Below are 17,016 nucleotides of genomic sequence, written 5' to 3'. Positions count from 1 at the left end.
GGTCCAGACTTTCGGCCTCTCTCACAGAGAAGATGTGACGCCGGGCAAGTCCAGAGGGTCATTCCTACCGCTTGGCCGCCTATCAGAGAGACCCAGCCTGTGGGCACGGTTCTCTCCCCGAGGCCCTGGGTCGTGTGATGCCTGTCAACCCGGCAGCTCAGAGTGCCGCTCCGACCAGGAATAGCTGCCCCTCAACCCCGCCCCGGGGCAGAAAGCGGCACCAATCAGCGGCGAGTGGGCGGCTCCGGCCCATCAAAAGCCGAGTGCCGGCGCCGGTGCGGGGAGTCTGATGGGGAGTCGGCCGTGGAAGCAGCATCACCGCTCGGCACTGCTCGTTCCGGCAGCCCGGCACCAGACCCGGCAGCTGCGTCCATGAGATTCTTCAGACTCACCTTCAAGTGCTTCGTGGATTGTTTTTGAAGCGGCCGAGCGCGGCTTCGCTGCCTCACCGTCTCACCGTCTCCTCATCCCAGCACAATGCACTCAGACTCACCGCCGCGTCCTTCAGGTACGCGATACCCCTGCTACCTCCCCTTCTCCCCTTCCTTCCTCCTCTCGCCGCTCCCTCCCTCCCTCCGCCACGGCGGTGTCTGAGTTTCCGGGACAGCAGGAGAAGGGAGGGACTAGAGAGTCAATGTGGCTGGGCTGATCGTTGTGGGGAGCCCGACCTTCCAGCGGGCCGAGGCCGCTCTGCTCGGTGACAAGGAGCGGCGGGGAGGGAGCGAGTACACGGGGTTCCGCGTCCTTCCACCACTCTCACTCTCCCTCATGTCTGCTTTTCTCCCGCTTTCCACTCTCCCATCTTTACCTTCACTCCCTACACCCACGCCCCCATCTCCCGCCTCTTCTTTCTTCCCCCACTGGATAACCTCTTGTCGCCACCTCTCACCCTTTGCTCTGCTCCCTTCCCAAGGACGGACGGGAGTCTGTAGAGTAGCATTTCGAGGTGCTGCCGGTTCCTGTACGTTATAGTAAGGGTTTGAGTCTGTCAGTGGGGGGTGAGCGGTTCAATTTGAGGCCACTCAGCTCGTCGAGGGTGCACCGGACACTAGTGCTGCAATCTCATCATTCGCCTTTCTCTTTGATCCTGCAGGTGATTTCCCCTTCTGACCCCAGTTGAGATCCCCAATGAAATGCCCTTGCCCACTCAGTGGGTATTTTGGGATTGTGGAGAGAGTAGCTCTGAGTCTTCACTGTGTTGACTCCACTCAGTGGTGCTTGGTTCACTTAGCATTTGTGTCGCAGTCAGTTCCTGCAGGGTCTCCCAGAGGCTCCATCCTGCAATTTACTGCTGGAGTCATTCACCTCCAGAATCCTTGGACCCAGTGAGGCAGGGCTGACATGGGTGTGTAAAATCCTTGGACCCAGTGAGGCAGGGCTGACATGGGTGTGTAAAATCCTTGGACCCAGTGAGGCAGGGCTGACATTGGTGTGTGAAATCCTTGGACCCAGTGAGTCAGGGCTGACATGGGTGTGAAATCCTTGGACCCAGTGAGGCAGGGCTGACATTGGTGTGTGAAATCCTTGGACCCAGTGAGTCGGGGCTGACATGGGTGTGAAATCCTTGGACCCAGTGAGTCAGGGCTGACATGGGTGTGTGAAATCCTTGGACCCAGTGAGGCAGGGCTGACATGGGTGTGAAATCCTTGGACCCAGTGAGTCAGGGCTGACATGAGTGTGTAAAATCCTTGGACCCAGTGAGGCAGGGCTGACATGGGTGTGTGAAATCCTTGGACCCAGTGAGTCAGGGCTGGCATGGGTGTGAAATCCTTGGACCCAGTGAGTCAGGGTCTTTGTTTGTTGACCCCACTGAGTTACAGCCAATGCATGCATGTTGGATCTTTGTACCCACTGTGTCACAGCTGACACATGTGTGATACCTTGCTCATGGAGTTGCCGTGCCCACTGAGTCACGGTTGGTGAATGAATGTAAGTACTAGGGGGTTACTGTCAGAGGTGTGGGCTGCAATGGAGAGCATGGTGAGGGGAGGCAACATTTGTGGTGAGAATGACAGTTAATGTTGTGGGTCATTTAGAAGCTTTAAATAGAGTGTGATTGTGTTTCCAGAATGGGGAAGGATTTCAAAGGGAAATCCTGACAGTGAGGTAGTCCTGGTGGCACAGCTCAGAATGAATCATTGTGGATCTGTCTGGGGAATATATCACTGTAGAATAGTGAATGAGGGCAGTGTACGGGAAGTAATTGGACATCCTGCAGGAAATCAGCAGCACATCGTAGAGTGGGTGTAGGGAGAGAATTACTGTCTTAATGACCTTGTTGTTGCATCCTGGGGATGTGATGATGGAGGGAACTTTGGTGTGTGTGTGTGTGTTGGAGGTGAGGGGAAGCACCTGGGTTATTTATTACCTGAAATTGGAAATTCACTACATTCATAAAACTTCCCATTTAGAAATATGATGCGTTATTCTTCGAATTTGCCTTTGGTCACTCTTTAGCAATGAAGAAAACCAAAGATGAAGGAACATTAAAATAACATGCAACACATAGAGTGTGAGTGTGTGTTAGGGGCAGCTTCTCTGTCCATTGTATGCCCTGATTGTTCATAAGAGCCAGAGCTGTTTGATCACCTGAATTGTGGAATGAGTGATTGAGTCTCATTTGGTAGTAAGCAGATGGAGTGGGAGTGTGGCAGTGTGTGAAGAATAGAGACTGCAGTTGTTCGCAACATTGGTCTAGTCAAGAGGAGATTCGGAGCTGGCAGGTAGGTGCTTTGAGGACATGAGGACAGTTTGGAAGGGAAAAAAGGTGAGATTATTTTAATGGGGAAAGTTTGCAACATGCTGTTCAACTAGACTTGGGTGAGCTTGTGCATAAGCGCTAAAGGTTGGGGTGCAAGTTATCAGGAAGGCAAAAGGAATGTTGCCCATTGCACAAGTGTTGTTCCTTGTTGAATTGCAACTACACAGGGTTCTAGTGTGGCTCCTGGGGTACTGTGTGCAGCTATGGTTTTCCACCTTGCGGGGAGAGATACTGGCTTTGGAGGTTCATCAGGTTGTTTCTGGAGATGTGAGATTGAGTTGCCTGGGACTGTACTATCTGGAATTTGGAAGGAGGAAATTTTATAGGAACATATATATATGCCAGGGATGTTGTTTCCACTGGTAAATGAGACTGGAATGAAGAAACACAGCCTCAGGATTCATGGGAATAAATTTAGGATGGAGATGAGGAGACACTACCTTTCCCAAGGAATAGTGAAACTGGAATTCTCTGCCTGGGGAACCAGTAGAGGCTGCCTCAGTAAATGTATTTAGGACAGTTCAGTAGATTTTTGGATGGAGGGTTCTGGGGAAGAGACTGGTAGGTAGAGCTGAGTCTGTGGACAAATCGGCAGGCCCAGTGGCTACTCCTGCTCCTAGTCCTCGTGTTCTTATTGAATGGTATAGTAGGCTCGACTGGCCAGGTGGCCAAATCCTATTACTTTGCTTTTAAGTAATATTTCGACACTGAGCTGTGATGTGAGACGTGCTGCCCCAAGGTGTGGCACCTCAGGAGGTGGAGTAAGGGAAAAGGGAGCACTGATGTACAGAGGGATCTTGCGTGTAGGTCCACAGTTCCCTGGAAGTGGCAATTCAAGTAGATGGGATGGCGATGAAGGTAGATGGCGTACTTGCCTTCATCAGTCGAGGTGCGGATGTCGTGTGGCAGCTGTATAAAATGCTGGTTAGTCTACACTTGGAGTATTGTGTGCAGTTCCTTCCACCCCATTATAGGAAGGATGTGGATGCTTTGGTGAGAGTTCACCAGGAGGCTGTCTAGAGTAACACAAAATGGTGGAGGAACTCAACAGGTCAGGTAGCATGGAGAGGAGTAGATCATTGATGTTTCTGGCCAAGAACCTTTGTCAAAACTAGATAGGGGGAAGATGCCAGAACAAAAAGGTGAATGGGGTAAGCAGGACAAGCTCGAAGGTGGTTGGTGGGAATGGTAAAGGACTTGGGAAGAAGGAAGCTGGTAGGAGAGCAGAGTGGACCATGGGAGAAAGGGAAGAAGGTGGAGCACCAGGAGGAGGTGAGAAGAGGCAAGAGGGGTGTGCAGAGTGGGGAATTGAAGGAGGGGGAATGACAAAATTACTGGAAGTTCATGCCATCAGTTTGGAGGCTACCTCCACCTTGAAAGAGGCCTCATCGTGGCAGAGGAGGCTGTGAGCCATCATGATGGAATGGGAGGAGGAATTAAATGGTTGGTCAATGGAAAATTCCACTTTTAGTGGATGAAGTGGAGGTACTTGAGTAGGTGGTCCCACAATTTGCATTGGGTTTTACCAATGTAGACAATGCCTTTGGAGTCGATAGATAATGCCGACAAATTTGCAGGGGAAATATTGCCTTACCTGGAAGAACTGCTGGGGTCCTGAATGGAGGTGAATGGGCAGGTGTAATATTTGTTCTTGCAGGGATAAGTACCAGGAGGGAGGGACAAATGGACAAGGGAATCATAGAGGGAGTGATCTCAACCAAGAGTGGTGGGGGGGGGGGGGGGGTTGAAGATGTATTTCGTGATAGGATCCCATTGAAGGTAGAGGAAGTTGCGGATAATGTGTTGAATGCTGAGGCTCATGGAGTGATGAGTAAAGACAAGGACCTCTATTCAGGCATTGGGAAGTTGGAGTGAGTGCAGATGCTTGGGAAATGGAGGAGATGTGGGTGAGGGCAGCATCGATGGTGGAGGAAAGGAAACCCCTTTCTTGGAAAAGAGAGAACATCTCTGATGACCTGGAAAGGGAAAATGCATCCTGAGAATAGATGTGGCAGAAATGATGGAACTGAGAAAAGGGAGTAATTTTTTTTTACAGGAGACAGGGCAGAAAGGGGTATAGTCAAGATCACCATGGGAATCGGTAGATATCTTGTCTTCAAAATGGAGACAGATTCGAGAAAGGGGAGAGAGGTGTCAAAAATGGCCCAAGTGAATTTAAGAGCAGGGTGGAAATCGGAGGCAAAGTTGATGAAATTGACGAGCTTAGTATGGGTGCATGAAACAGCACCAATGCATTCAATGTAGCCCAGAAAACATGGACTGTTCTATGTAGGCATAACTGGGGCCCATGCAGATGCCAACACCTACCCTTCGTCAATAAACCTGATGAAGAAAGTTGGAGGAGCCCAAGGAGAAATTGTTGAGGGCGAGGACAAGATCTGCCGGAGTGAGGAGGGTGTTGGAGGGGAACGGGTTTTGCAACATTGGTTGTTTGTCTTCTATGGTTTTCCTTGATTCTTGTAACTACTGTGAATGCCTGCAAGAAGGAGAATATGGAAACATTTGTTTTGATAATAAATTTACTTTGAATAGTGAAGCAATTTACCAGTTGTATTTTTAGGTCAAAAGAGGGGGCTTGTCTGTCTGTTTCCCTCCCAATGATGGGTGAGAATGTCTGTGGCGGGTGGGGTTTTTGATTCCGCTGGCTGTGGTAAAGAAGATGCCTGTCCCCTAGATCTGTTCTTCACCCTCCAAGCTGCCTCTTGTTCTTCTCACCAACAGTACTTTCATTCATCTCCATGAACCTCTGTCTGCCAATCCCATCTGACTATATCTTTCTGTTTCTCTGAGACCTTTCACAATGCTCCTCCTCCAGCAGGCCCTCAGTATCGAGGATCACTTGCCTTCTCTGCCGTTCTGAGGTGACTGCTGAAGCCAAAGTGGGGCCTGTAGATGTCTGCAGGTGGGGTAAGGGGAGCTGGCTGGGAGGCTGTGACACTGAGGGAGCTTTCCCTGTTTTGCTGGTAACTGGATTGAGCCCTCGATACATCCTGAACACTTCTCTCCACGTGGAGTTCCTTTAAGGGATGATGCTTCATTTCTTCCTTCAGTCCTTCCTGTCAACCACCTGGCTCTGTGCCTGCCATGAGCAGGTTCCTTTTGGTAGGCTGGTTTTTCTGTTAACAACGTGCTTCACTGCATGGACTGCTACATGTAACTGGAGCAGCTGTACCAGGATGGTTCAGTTCACTTGCCCCTTCGTGTGGTAGATTCATTGGGCGCAGCACCGATGCGACCCATTCCATCCATCTGTGTGCTAGCTCATTGCCCGTGTAACTCCAGTTCTATTCACAGCCTTTCATATGCAGTGTGGACCTTTGTAGCTCATGTCCCGTGATCCTGGTGAGCCTTTCAGCAACCTCTTCAAAACTTCAACCCACTTTCTGTATTGGGGCAACCAGAACTGCGTGTGGCCGAACCAAAGTTTTATAGATCTAAAAAACATGCTGACTTTTGTACTTGCCTGTGAAGGCCAGCATGTCACCTTCACTGTGAACACCTTGCATCCAGATGCAGCCACTTTCAGGGCACGATGGACTTGCAGCTCGAGATCTCTCTGTACAGCAGTGCTCCTGAGAGTCCCACCACATTTGTGTGTGCTCTCCCTAAGCATTTGACCTTCACTTGTGAAGAAACACAAGCTGATGCAGTTTGGTAGGAAGTGTGAGGGGAGGCAACACAGAATAAAGGATTTTGTTCTGAAAGGGATGCTGAATCTTATGAACACAAGTCACTGAAAATAGGAGAGTGTACTGACACAGGAGTTAATAGGTATACACAGCTCGGGGATTCATCAATGCAGGCAGTATAAAAACAAGTGATGTGGGATCTTGTAATGTATCTCTCTGAACTGAACTCCGTACTCTGGATGAGTCTGCTGTGTAAAGCTTCATTAGTCGGGACTGAGTTCAGGAGCCACGAGGTAATGCTGCAGCTCTATGAAGCTCTGGTTAGACCACACTTTGGAGTATAGTGTTCAGTTCTGATTACCTCATTATAAGAAAGATATGGAATCTTTAGAGGGTGCAGAGGAATAGAGAGCATGTCTAATTGGGCTAGGTTGCGTGACCTAGGGCTTTTCCCTTTGGAGCGAAGGAGGAAGACAGGAGACTTGATAGAGGTGTATAAGCGATACAGTTAGAGTGGACAGAGGGTGGCATAGCTAGTGAAGGCAGCATAATTTTAAGGCTTTGGAAGAAAATATAGGTGGAGATGAATGAATAATCAGCATCAGGTTTATCTCCAGCATTTGTTGTGAGATTTGTTAACTTGGCAGCAGCAGTTCAATGCATATATAAAAAGTAGGGTTCATGGGTCCAATGTCCAGTTAGGAATCAGATGGCAGAGGGGAAGAAGCTGTTGTTGAATCACTGTGTGTGTGCCTTCAGGCTTTTGTACCTCCTCCCTGAAGGTAACAATGAGAAAGGGGCAGGTCCTGGGTGGTGGGGTTCCTTGATAACGGACGCCACCTTTCTGAAGCACTGCCCCTTGAAGGTAACTTGGGTACTGTGGAGCGATACCCAAGATGGAACTGACTAATTCTACAACTTTCGGTCCTGTGTATACTGTGATGCAGCCTGTTGGAATGCTCGCCATGGTACAACTATAGAAGTCTTGTGTTTTAGGTGACAAATCTTCTCAATCTCCCAATGAAATATAGCTCTGTCTTGCCGTCTTTATAGCCACATCGATGTGTTAGGACCAGGTTAAATTCTTGGAGATCTTGATACCCAGGGTCTTGAAACTGCTCACTCTCTCCTTTCCTGATCTGAGGATTGGTTCGTGCTTCCTCGTCTTATCCTTCCTGAAGTCTACAATCAGCTCTTTCCTCTTACATTGAATGTAAGGCTGTTGCTGCGACACCACTCCACTTGTTGGCATATCTCGTTCCTGTATGCCCTCTCATCACCATCTGAGATTTTACCAGCAATAGTTGTAACATCAGCAAATTTATAGATGGAGGGTTATGTGGGAGGAAGTACTTGGATTCAATTTGGGTTTGGTTAAAGAGTTGGCACAGCATTGTGTGCTGCATAGCACATGACATGTGTTGTCATGAAGGGCTAGATATATAGACTGTTCATTCCCCACTATAGATACTGCCTGATCTGCTGGTTCCTCCAGAATTTTGTGTGCGTTACTGAGTTTTGCGTCATCTGCAAACTTATTAATTGTTCCTTGCGCCCTCCCCCAAGTCTATGTCAATAACGTTCCCCAAAATTTCAGTGCCCCTAATACCAATACCTGCAGGATCCCAGGACACTCTCCATCCAAACAAAGAACAACCAGTTACCATCACCTTCTGTTGCCTGACCAAGTCCACCACCTTTGCATGTTATATCCCTGTGGGGGAGTTGGTGTTGCTGATAGTTTTCCAGTGATTTGTCTTGCCTGCTGTAGGGACTCTTAGTCTCTAAAGTACAGAAGGACAGGTAGACCATGGGCTCTGTACCAGTTACTCCCTTCCACAGCTGATCAAAGGCAGTGTTAGTGCCTTGGCAGTGACTTTCAGCATCTGTGTCTTTAACCAGAGATCCCAGTGTTCGATGCCTTCCAGTGTCCTGTGGATCTTTGTCAGAGAAGAAAGTGGTGTATTGGGGGAATGTTGAATTATATAGGACCCATTCTCATGTAATCTTCAGCCAATGGCCTGACGCTCAGCCCCCAAGAGTGAGCAAGCTCCATCTGCTGGTTCTGAGTTGTCAGTTGTACACTTGCCCTTTTGCCCTGGGGATGGGATCCATTTCCAAGGGAATCTTGCTGCAATGTTGCAGTAAGAAAAGTCAAAGCATGAAGACAAATCCTTGCTTTTGAGATTGGGTCCGTGAATCCATTGATAGAAAACTGGAGGACTGTGGGAGGAAAGGGTTAGATTTAAACTTGGAGTAGGTTAAAAGGTTAAGCCAGCCCGTGGTGTTGTGGCATCCACACCGGAATTTGAGGCGAGTGGTCCCTGGTTTGATTCCATCCGGCTCCTTGTACACCTGCTAGGTTGTGTTTTGAGCTAGCAACTCGGCCTCATTTTCAAACAAAACAAAGATGCAAAAGAAATGGCAAGTTTGCAGCTCAATGCACCACCAGGCACAGAGGAGCAACAACAGAGGAACTTCTGGTTGGGGAGTGTGGGATTGGACACCACACCAAGGGAGTAAATTCTGAAACACTTTAATGAGCTGGAAATTTGGTGTTTCTCTCTGCCAGGTTAGCTGTTTGTATCTCAGTTGATCAATTGTTAATATACAGGAGACTTTTGGAGAGGAGGGTATGTAACCAGCACAGTGCTTCCGAGGAAATCCCACTGAGATGCTTTATTACTAACAAGGCCCTCGGGTAAAAGAACTGTCAAAACTCAAGTAGCTTTAATATATGTGATTACCAACATTCAAAGCTTGTTAAAGATTATATCAAAATCTTGGTGATTAAGTTAATATAAAATCACAGCAAATGTGCCTGACCAATTTAATGAAAAGTTAATAAGGTGTATTGACAAAGGTAGGGCAGCGATGTGGTCTAAACTGACTTCAGGGCTCTGACAAGGTCCCACATGGGGGACAGGTCCAAAAGGTCAGAGCCCTTGGGATCCAGGGAAAGTTGGCAGTGTAACCCATAATTGGTTTGTAATTAGAGGCAAAGTGATGGTGAAGGGTGTTTTTGTAATTTGAGCCAGCACTTTTTTCTATAGATGAGGGACCCAAAACTGCTCACAGTGCTCCAAGTGCAGTGTGACTAATGCCTTAAAAGCCTCAGCATTACATTCTTGCTTTTGTATTCTCGTCCTCTCAAAATGAATGCTAACATTTGCCCATGTTAGGACTATGTGCTTCCAACCCTTGCCTATTAGTCTAAATGCTTCCTTCCTCCTTGATCTGTCCAATGTCTCCAGTTAAGTCCTCCAATCCAGGCAAACTCCTGGTGAACCTCCTCTGTGCACCTTCCAGTGCAAGGCCCTCACATGAAATAAACAACATCCTTCGTGTAAATGCAGTGACCAGAACTACACATTTCATGAGAGGGACCAACCAGGTTTTTGTAAAGTTGTAACAAAATGTCCCAATAGAAGTCTTCAGCAGACGTATATTGTCTCACCTCGTCTGTTCTGCCTGTCTTTGCTGATTCTGTTTACCTCCATTAGTCCTGTAGCCTGCACACCTTTCCTACCCAAGTACCTGTCCAACAAGTCTAAAGTATCTGCCTCCATCACGTTGTGGCTCTGCTCTCTGCTGTGAGGGCAAGCTACTATCTGTGTACTGCCTGCAGCCATTGAACTTCTGTCTGTTTACCACATTGCTTGGTGCCCTGCCATTTCCTGCAGATGCCCTTTGATCAGCAAGAACCAGTTGAACTGAAGGGCCTGTTCCTGTACTGTATTACTTTATGAATATGCTGGTTCCTTATCTGACTTCTCAAAATGCATCTCAAATGTTTCACCATCCATCATGTGCTCCCTCTGGACTTCTGATATTCCTGCCTTTCTGGGGCTGGATTGCAAAATGGCTGCCATGGTAACACAGATCTGGAAAAGCCAACTCCATCTTGTGAGCAGAGCCCACACACTTCTGTGCATTGTGTTAAACCAGTTTCATTGTTAATCTTAATGACTCTTGCTTCAGCTAGGAGCACTTGCTGTTAATGTTGAACCAGCAAAGGATTTGATGCTTCTGGGACCCCTAACAATTTTGCCCTCAGTTGTTAGGGCTTGAGGTATTTACTGATTGTTATTTGAAAGCATGACGTGCCTATAATTCCAATGCACCTTCCTACTTAATGTGAGCAATTCAGAGTAAGAGGTTTGGTGAATTTCTCTATGGAACAGGGTGATTTCTGAACTTCCTGTTCCACAGTTGGTGTCTCCTGAGCCACCGCAGTCTCTCTGCTCAGATCTGAGCATAGATACAGTTCCTTCATTTTGGGGTGGACCAACTTGTATGTGTATCACTCTTGGACCCCATTTATAGATACAGAGGGCCATGACCCCAGCTCCTCTGTACCCCAGTTCCCTCATTGTGGCCAGACAGAGGTAGTTTCTGATTGGCTGCCAGGTGCGTGACTGTGACTGCTTTCTCAATCTCAGCCACATTCCTCCCAGAGACAGGGCCCAGCTTGGGGTGGAAAGTGTCATGGGTAAGGTGAGTCAGTGTGGAGAGGCAGGATATTCCTCTGGATGTGTTGCCTGTCATGTTGTTGGGGAACAGACCCTGCAGCCCACAATGTTGTGCAGAGCTACCCAGGATGAGTGAGGTGCAATCCTCACCATGAACAGTTAAACTGTTTTAGAAGTTTTTACTGATCTTATCTCCTCTGTGAAAATGTTTCTGAGTTATGTAACTGGTAAATCCAGTTAATTCAGAGAATGGAAGGGAAGGATGGGCAGGTTCACCATCCTGCTCTGTGCGTTGTGAAACTCCAGTGTACACTTTGCCATGGCCTTGGGGCAGCTGACTGGGCAGAGTAAATGCCCATTCTCACAGTGCTTGTATTTTTATAATCCCCTGTTGCAAAGGGTGCGGAAGGAGTTCAGCAGCATGCTGTCTGGATTACAGGGTGTGTGCTGTAAGGAGAGGTTAACTTCACATCTGATTTCTCCAACTTCCAGTAATTTTTTTTTCTTCCCCTTCCCTTTTTTCTCTCCCCGCCCCCCCCCCCCCCCAATGGTCCACTCTCCCCTCCTGTCAGATTCCATCACTCTTTATCACTTCCCGGCTTCTCACTTCACCTCACCTTCTCCCTCACCTGGCTTTACCTCTCACCATTGAACTTGTTTTTCTTCCTCTCTCCCCACCACCACCTTCCTCCCCCTTCCTTTTCAATCCTGATGAAAGGTCTTGGCAGGCGCTGCCTTTTTGAGTCTTAGCCTTTTGGAGCACCCTCCACGCTGAGAAGGCTAGTGCCCATGATGTAGCTAACCTCTTAAGCCAAGCTAGTGCCAGTGATAAGTGGGCTGGAGAGAATGAGGCGTTAGCCAGCACAGCGGATTGGCCCTCTTGAAGTAGAACCAAACGTAGGGTCGGCACAGTCCAGCAGCGTAGTGGCCGATGCAACACTCTGCAATGGCACCTGTAGGATTGGAGCTTGTTTTATAAGTGCAAATGCACACAAGGAGTCAGTCTGACTAGAGACAATGGGAGGGATCTGTGTGGAGCACCAGTTGTAGGTTAGGAACACTTTTCATCAATGCTTGCGAAGGATGCATACTTCATGGTTGGAAAGGTCAGTGACTGGGGAGGTGAAGTTTGGCTGCAATTGTGAGGAGGCACAGGACAGCTTGGGTTGTGAATGACAAACATCTCTGCTTCAGGTTGCTGCTGCTCCAACATCTGTGGTAGGGGCAGTGGTGGGTCAGGCACTGGTGGTCATGATCATCAAATCAAAGCACAGAGACAGGGCGCTTTCCTCATGGCCCTCTGTATCTGGTGACTCAGCTGCTCTTCAGAAATGGGTTATTATCACTGTCTAGAATGATGTGAAGTCTGTTTGTGGCTGCAGTACTGTAGATTACAAGATAAAAACATTGTGTACAAGAAGAATAGACTCATTGACTTTCCCTAAGCAGTAAGGCTGATATAACATCTCCAGCCATTAACCTACCACCTTGAAACTTGTCATTTCCTGTCAGTCACCTTGTGTACAGACATTGCTGTGCCTAGCTTCACTTTATGAATGTACAATCAATCTACGCCTGTTACATATTTGTATTTATTATGTTCTTTATTATTGTTCCTTGTGGGGTTTTTTTGGTCCGCATCGGATCTGGGGTAACAATTATTTTGTTCCCTTTTACACTTGTGTACAGGAAAGACGTTAAACAATCTTGAATAAATCTGGTGGGGGGGGGGGGGTTGATGAAGCTGTTCTTGGATAAGAACCTCAAACATTACAGCTCACAATGTTGTGGTGATCTTTTAACCTACTCTTGGTCAATCCAACTCTTCCTTCCTCCAGAACCCTCCATTTTTTCTATCATCTATGTGCCTCTCTGAGAGATTCTTAAAGTTTCTCCAAAGAGAAAAGCGCTACTCGCTCAACCTATCCTTGAAAGACATGCTCTTGAATCCAGTCAGCATCCTGGTAAATTTCTGCCCCCTCTAAAACTACCACATCATCCTTCCTATAATGAGGTAACCAAATCTGAATACAATATTCCAAGTGTGGTCTAGCCTGTAGAGCTGCAACATTACACCACAACTCTGAACTCAAACACTGAGTGTCCTTCAGCTTCTGTATCTACTCCCTGATGGTGGTAATGTCCCTCTGTCTAGAAGGTCCAAGTGTTCGGACACTGCTTGCACAATCAATGTCCCTGTTCCCACCACTGTCAGTGTATTCCAGGTCTCACCACTCTAGGTGAAAGAGATCCTCCCCCGGGTCCCTCTGTAGGTTTTGGATTTTGTTGGCACAGTAGTGTAACACTATCACAGCTACCACCATAGACTGTAAGGAGTTTGTATGTTGTCCCTATGACAGTGCGGGTTTCCTCCCATGGTCCGAAGACGTACTGGTTAACTGGTTCTGTAAACTACTTATGATTAGGCTGGGATTAAATTGGGCCTTGCTCTGCGGTGTGGTTCGAAGGGTCTGTTCTGTGCTGTATCTCCATTAATAAATAAGCCTGGGTTCAATTTCTGCTCTGTCTGGCAGCACTTTAAGGCTGCCCTCAGCATACCCTCGGCCTGTTAGTTGTTAATGCACGTGACACTTCACTATTTCAACATACATGTGATGCAGCTAAAATTTCTTCTGCCAGAGAGTGATGAAAGCAAAAGCAGGTAAGTGGCTGCACGAGCAGCTGAATCATCCAGGTACTGGAGAGCACGGGCAAGATGCCAGGGATGAGCTACAACGACACTTCACACCATTTCCAGAAATGGGGCCATGGGCCGAGGGCTGAGGATGAGCGACGAGGACACTTCAGCACCCCGTTTCCAGATACAGGGACCCCCGGGCCAAGTGCTGGGAATAAGATACAGGACATTGGGTGTGTTTTTACAGGTGGGTACATCTGTCCCAGTGTATCTGAGTGTGTTGGCTGTGTTTTACAGATGGGTACGGTTGTACTGGTGTACCTGAAGCTGAGACTGCAGAGCTGGTTGCTGACCCTGAGTCTGGGCATGAGGACAAATCTGTGCTGACCCCTCTCGTCATCAACAATGGTTGTGTGAAAGATGGAGCAGTCGAGAGGGAGACTTGGACTCGTCAGATGGACTTCATCATGTCCTGTGTAGGCTTTGCTGTGGGACTGGGCAACATCTGGAGGTTTCCCTACCTCTGCTACAAGAATGGAGGTGGTGAGTGTGTCCTGGGACGAGGGCTGTATTTCCAGGCCTCCGTGCTTCAGTGTGATCTCTCAGTGGCTCATTGTCCCATCAGGTGGTGCCAGGCTCTGTTGTGCCTCTGATCTCTTTGCTGGTCCACTTTGCCTCAGGAGTCAGTGCAGTGGGCATTAGGGCACCACCATCCACAGATCCCTCCAGGTCTCCTCACCGTCACTGGGTCGAAACCCAGCAGCTCCCCCACTTCCCCTCGGAAATGGCAGGTGGAATTTATTGCAGACAAGGGTGAAGTGTTGCACTTCGGAAGGAAAATCAGGGTGGGCCTTGCATGCTGACCAGTAGAGCAGGAGTGTGGTAGAACAAAGGGTCTAGGAATACCGGTCCGTAATTCCCTGAAGACATGTAGACAGGGTCATAAAGAAAGCTTTTGGCACATTGGCCTTCGTAATTCCAACAACTGAGTAAAGGACTTGGGATGTTATGTGAAGTTGCTTACTCCAAATAACTTACTGTGTGCAGTTCTGGTCACCACCTACAGGAAAGGTATCAATAAGATTGAAAGAGTTCAGCAAAAATTCACAAGGACGTTGCCAGGACTTAAGGACCTGAGTTATTGGGAAAGGCTGAATAGGTTAGCACTTCATTCCCTGGAGTGTAGGAGAATGAGGGGGGGGATTTGAGTATACAAATTTGAGGGGTATACTGTAGTTGGGGTTAGTACATGGAGGCTTTATCCTGAGCTGGGTGAGACTCAAACTGAGGTCGTGGGTGAAGGATGAATGAGAAATGTTCAGAGAAAGTTGAGCAGGAACTTCTTCACTTAGAGTGGAGTGAGCTGCCAGCAAAAGTGGTGGATGTGGGTTCAATTGAGACATTTCAGAAGTCTGGTTAAGTACATGGATGGAGGGTCTGTGTTTCCAGTGCTATTGACAGGGCTAGGCAGAATAATGGTTTGGCACTGGCTAGATGGGCCGAAGGCTCTGTTTCTGTGCTGTAGTATTGTGACTCTGACTGCTATGATTTGAGGAAGCACATTCTCCAGGGATTTCAGGATGCCCACATATAATGGAATTGATAATTCCAAGAACTGAATGGCTGTGTCTCCATGATCTCTTGACCTGCTCCAACATCAAGCTAACCCTCCCCTCGCACAAAGGTTTGAAGGGATATGGGATGAACACGGGCAGATTGGACTGGCTTAGCCTGGACCAGCTGAAGGGGCGTAGAACATATTACAAAGCAATAGAGGTGCCAATTTACTCTAACATCACTGTAGCCCTTTTCTCACACATGGGGCTCCTTTTTTCTATCGTTCATGTGTCTGAGTCTCTGTATACCCCTTGTGTGTCTGGCTGTAGCAGGGTGTTCCACCAACCACTATGGTGTGGGTAGGAAAGGGAAAACTAGATCTGATATCCCAACTGTGCTTTACTCTGTTTGCCTTGGAACTATACGTGTATTATCCATTTCCACCCTGGCTGTCCACTCAGTCTTGTTACGAACCCCGTAACTGGGTCACTTACCAGCAAAGATAGAGAGGTCCGTTGAAGTCTGATGATACTATTTTTAACAGTATTGGTAAAAATACACAAAAATAATATCAATGCAACCATACAGATAATATACGTCGTCAATACTAAATCTAAAAGTGCAGGTATAATAATAATCAATAAGAAATTAGCTCTATCGTTGTCTAGGGGATAATGTATTGTCCGATGGAAATATAAAAGTCACTCAGTTCATTCAGGCTGCAGTCTTTGGTGGAGAGAGAGAGAGATTTTTAGAAACTTGCCGGCTTTCCTTTTTATGATTTCGATCCTTCGGGAGTCCCGTTGGTGTGGCCGGTCACTTGTGGCCTCTCCTTTAGCTAAGCCGTTCTTCTGTGATGAGCCCACTACCCTGGCAAGGGAGGACGCACACGGGCCCTCACCGGCGTTCGCTATAAAACGCTGTCACTGGCTTTCCAGCATTTCTCCTGGTGCGTCTAAAAAGGTTGTTCCCCAGACCCTCTTTTATCCTTACCCACGGGGTCTCAGATGTCAATCAGGTTGGGATGATGCAATCCCTCAACCAGCCCACTCTGGTCATCCCCTGAGGGGCTTCAGTGAATAGTACAGTACTCAATACACAACTCCGTCTCCAAGAGACAATAGCCGTTATCAGGGGTTTTGTTTTCGCTGAGGCCAGGACACATTCCAAACCTTGTGGATTCTCTCTCATTTCCTGGGTCCCAGACCCGAATTAATAGTGATCTTGCGATTCTCAAAAAGGAGGGGGTGACTTTGTACGCTTCAGCCCCTCAGAGTTGTGGCACATTCGTAACAGTCTCTTCCTCAGTTCGTTGTGTACACTTGATGTTGTTGGCTAATATCAATGGCATTACGTAGAGATGTCCCCACCTGGCAGGAGCTGGATGTTGTGTGTCTGTCTGTATCGGGAACCTTGGCCAACAGAAACTTTTGTAGATTTGATTTGAGGGGAAAGACTAAGCAGAGGATGGAGGAGGATAATGTTGTAGAGGAATGTAGTTGGTGTGAGAAGTCCTTGGCACATTAGATCTGAGAGAATCCCAAGTCTTCCTTTATCAGCTGCAAGGGGAGAGCTGGTCACCTTGAGATTCTGAAGGATAATTAATGTGTGAAGCCAGGGCTATGAATCAGGTCCTCCATGAGTGTCTCAATGGTGCATCTCTTCTGACTAACGTAGGTTGGGGGGCTAATTCATCGAGCACCCACAACGGGCAGGATTTCCCAGTAGCCACCCATTTTGACTTCCCGTTCCCATTCTGACATGTCAGTCCATGGCCTCCCCTACTGTCATGAAGAAACCGCTGTCATAGAGGAGCAACATCTCATTTTGCATATGGGTAGCCTCCAGCCTGATGGCATCAATGTTGAGTTCTCAAGCTTCCAGTCATTTCACTCCCCTCTCCCTTTTTTAATTCCCCTCTATTCTGGCTCCCCTCCT

At 47.9% G+C, this 17,016-nt stretch overlaps 1 protein-coding gene across 2 annotated transcripts in view; it reads left to right on the top strand.

Moving 5' to 3' along the window:
- The first annotated feature begins 244 nt into the window (after positions 1 to 244).
- Positions 245 to 17,016, top strand: part of LOC132377659 (sodium- and chloride-dependent creatine transporter 1-like) — a 111,614-nt gene continuing 94,842 nt past the window's right edge. Inside the window, exons 1-2 of one of the 2 annotated variants that reach the window (XM_059943865.1) lie at positions 245 to 508; positions 13,819 to 14,064. In XM_059943865.1, the coding sequence (XP_059799848.1) occupies positions 478 to 508; positions 13,819 to 14,064 (277 nt within the window). In that variant the 5' untranslated portion in view covers positions 245 to 477. The remainder of the gene's footprint in view (positions 509 to 13,818; positions 14,065 to 17,016) is intronic. The other variant, XM_059943864.1, reaches the window with a different exon arrangement.

This window comes from Hypanus sabinus, chromosome 19 (assembly GCF_030144855.1).
Source record: "Hypanus sabinus isolate sHypSab1 chromosome 19, sHypSab1.hap1, whole genome shotgun sequence".
In the NCBI taxonomy this organism is placed as follows: Eukaryota; Metazoa; Chordata; class Chondrichthyes; order Myliobatiformes; family Dasyatidae; genus Hypanus; species Hypanus sabinus.
The sequence above is the reverse complement of the archived record's forward strand: the minus strand, read 5'-3'. Positions and strand labels throughout refer to the sequence as shown.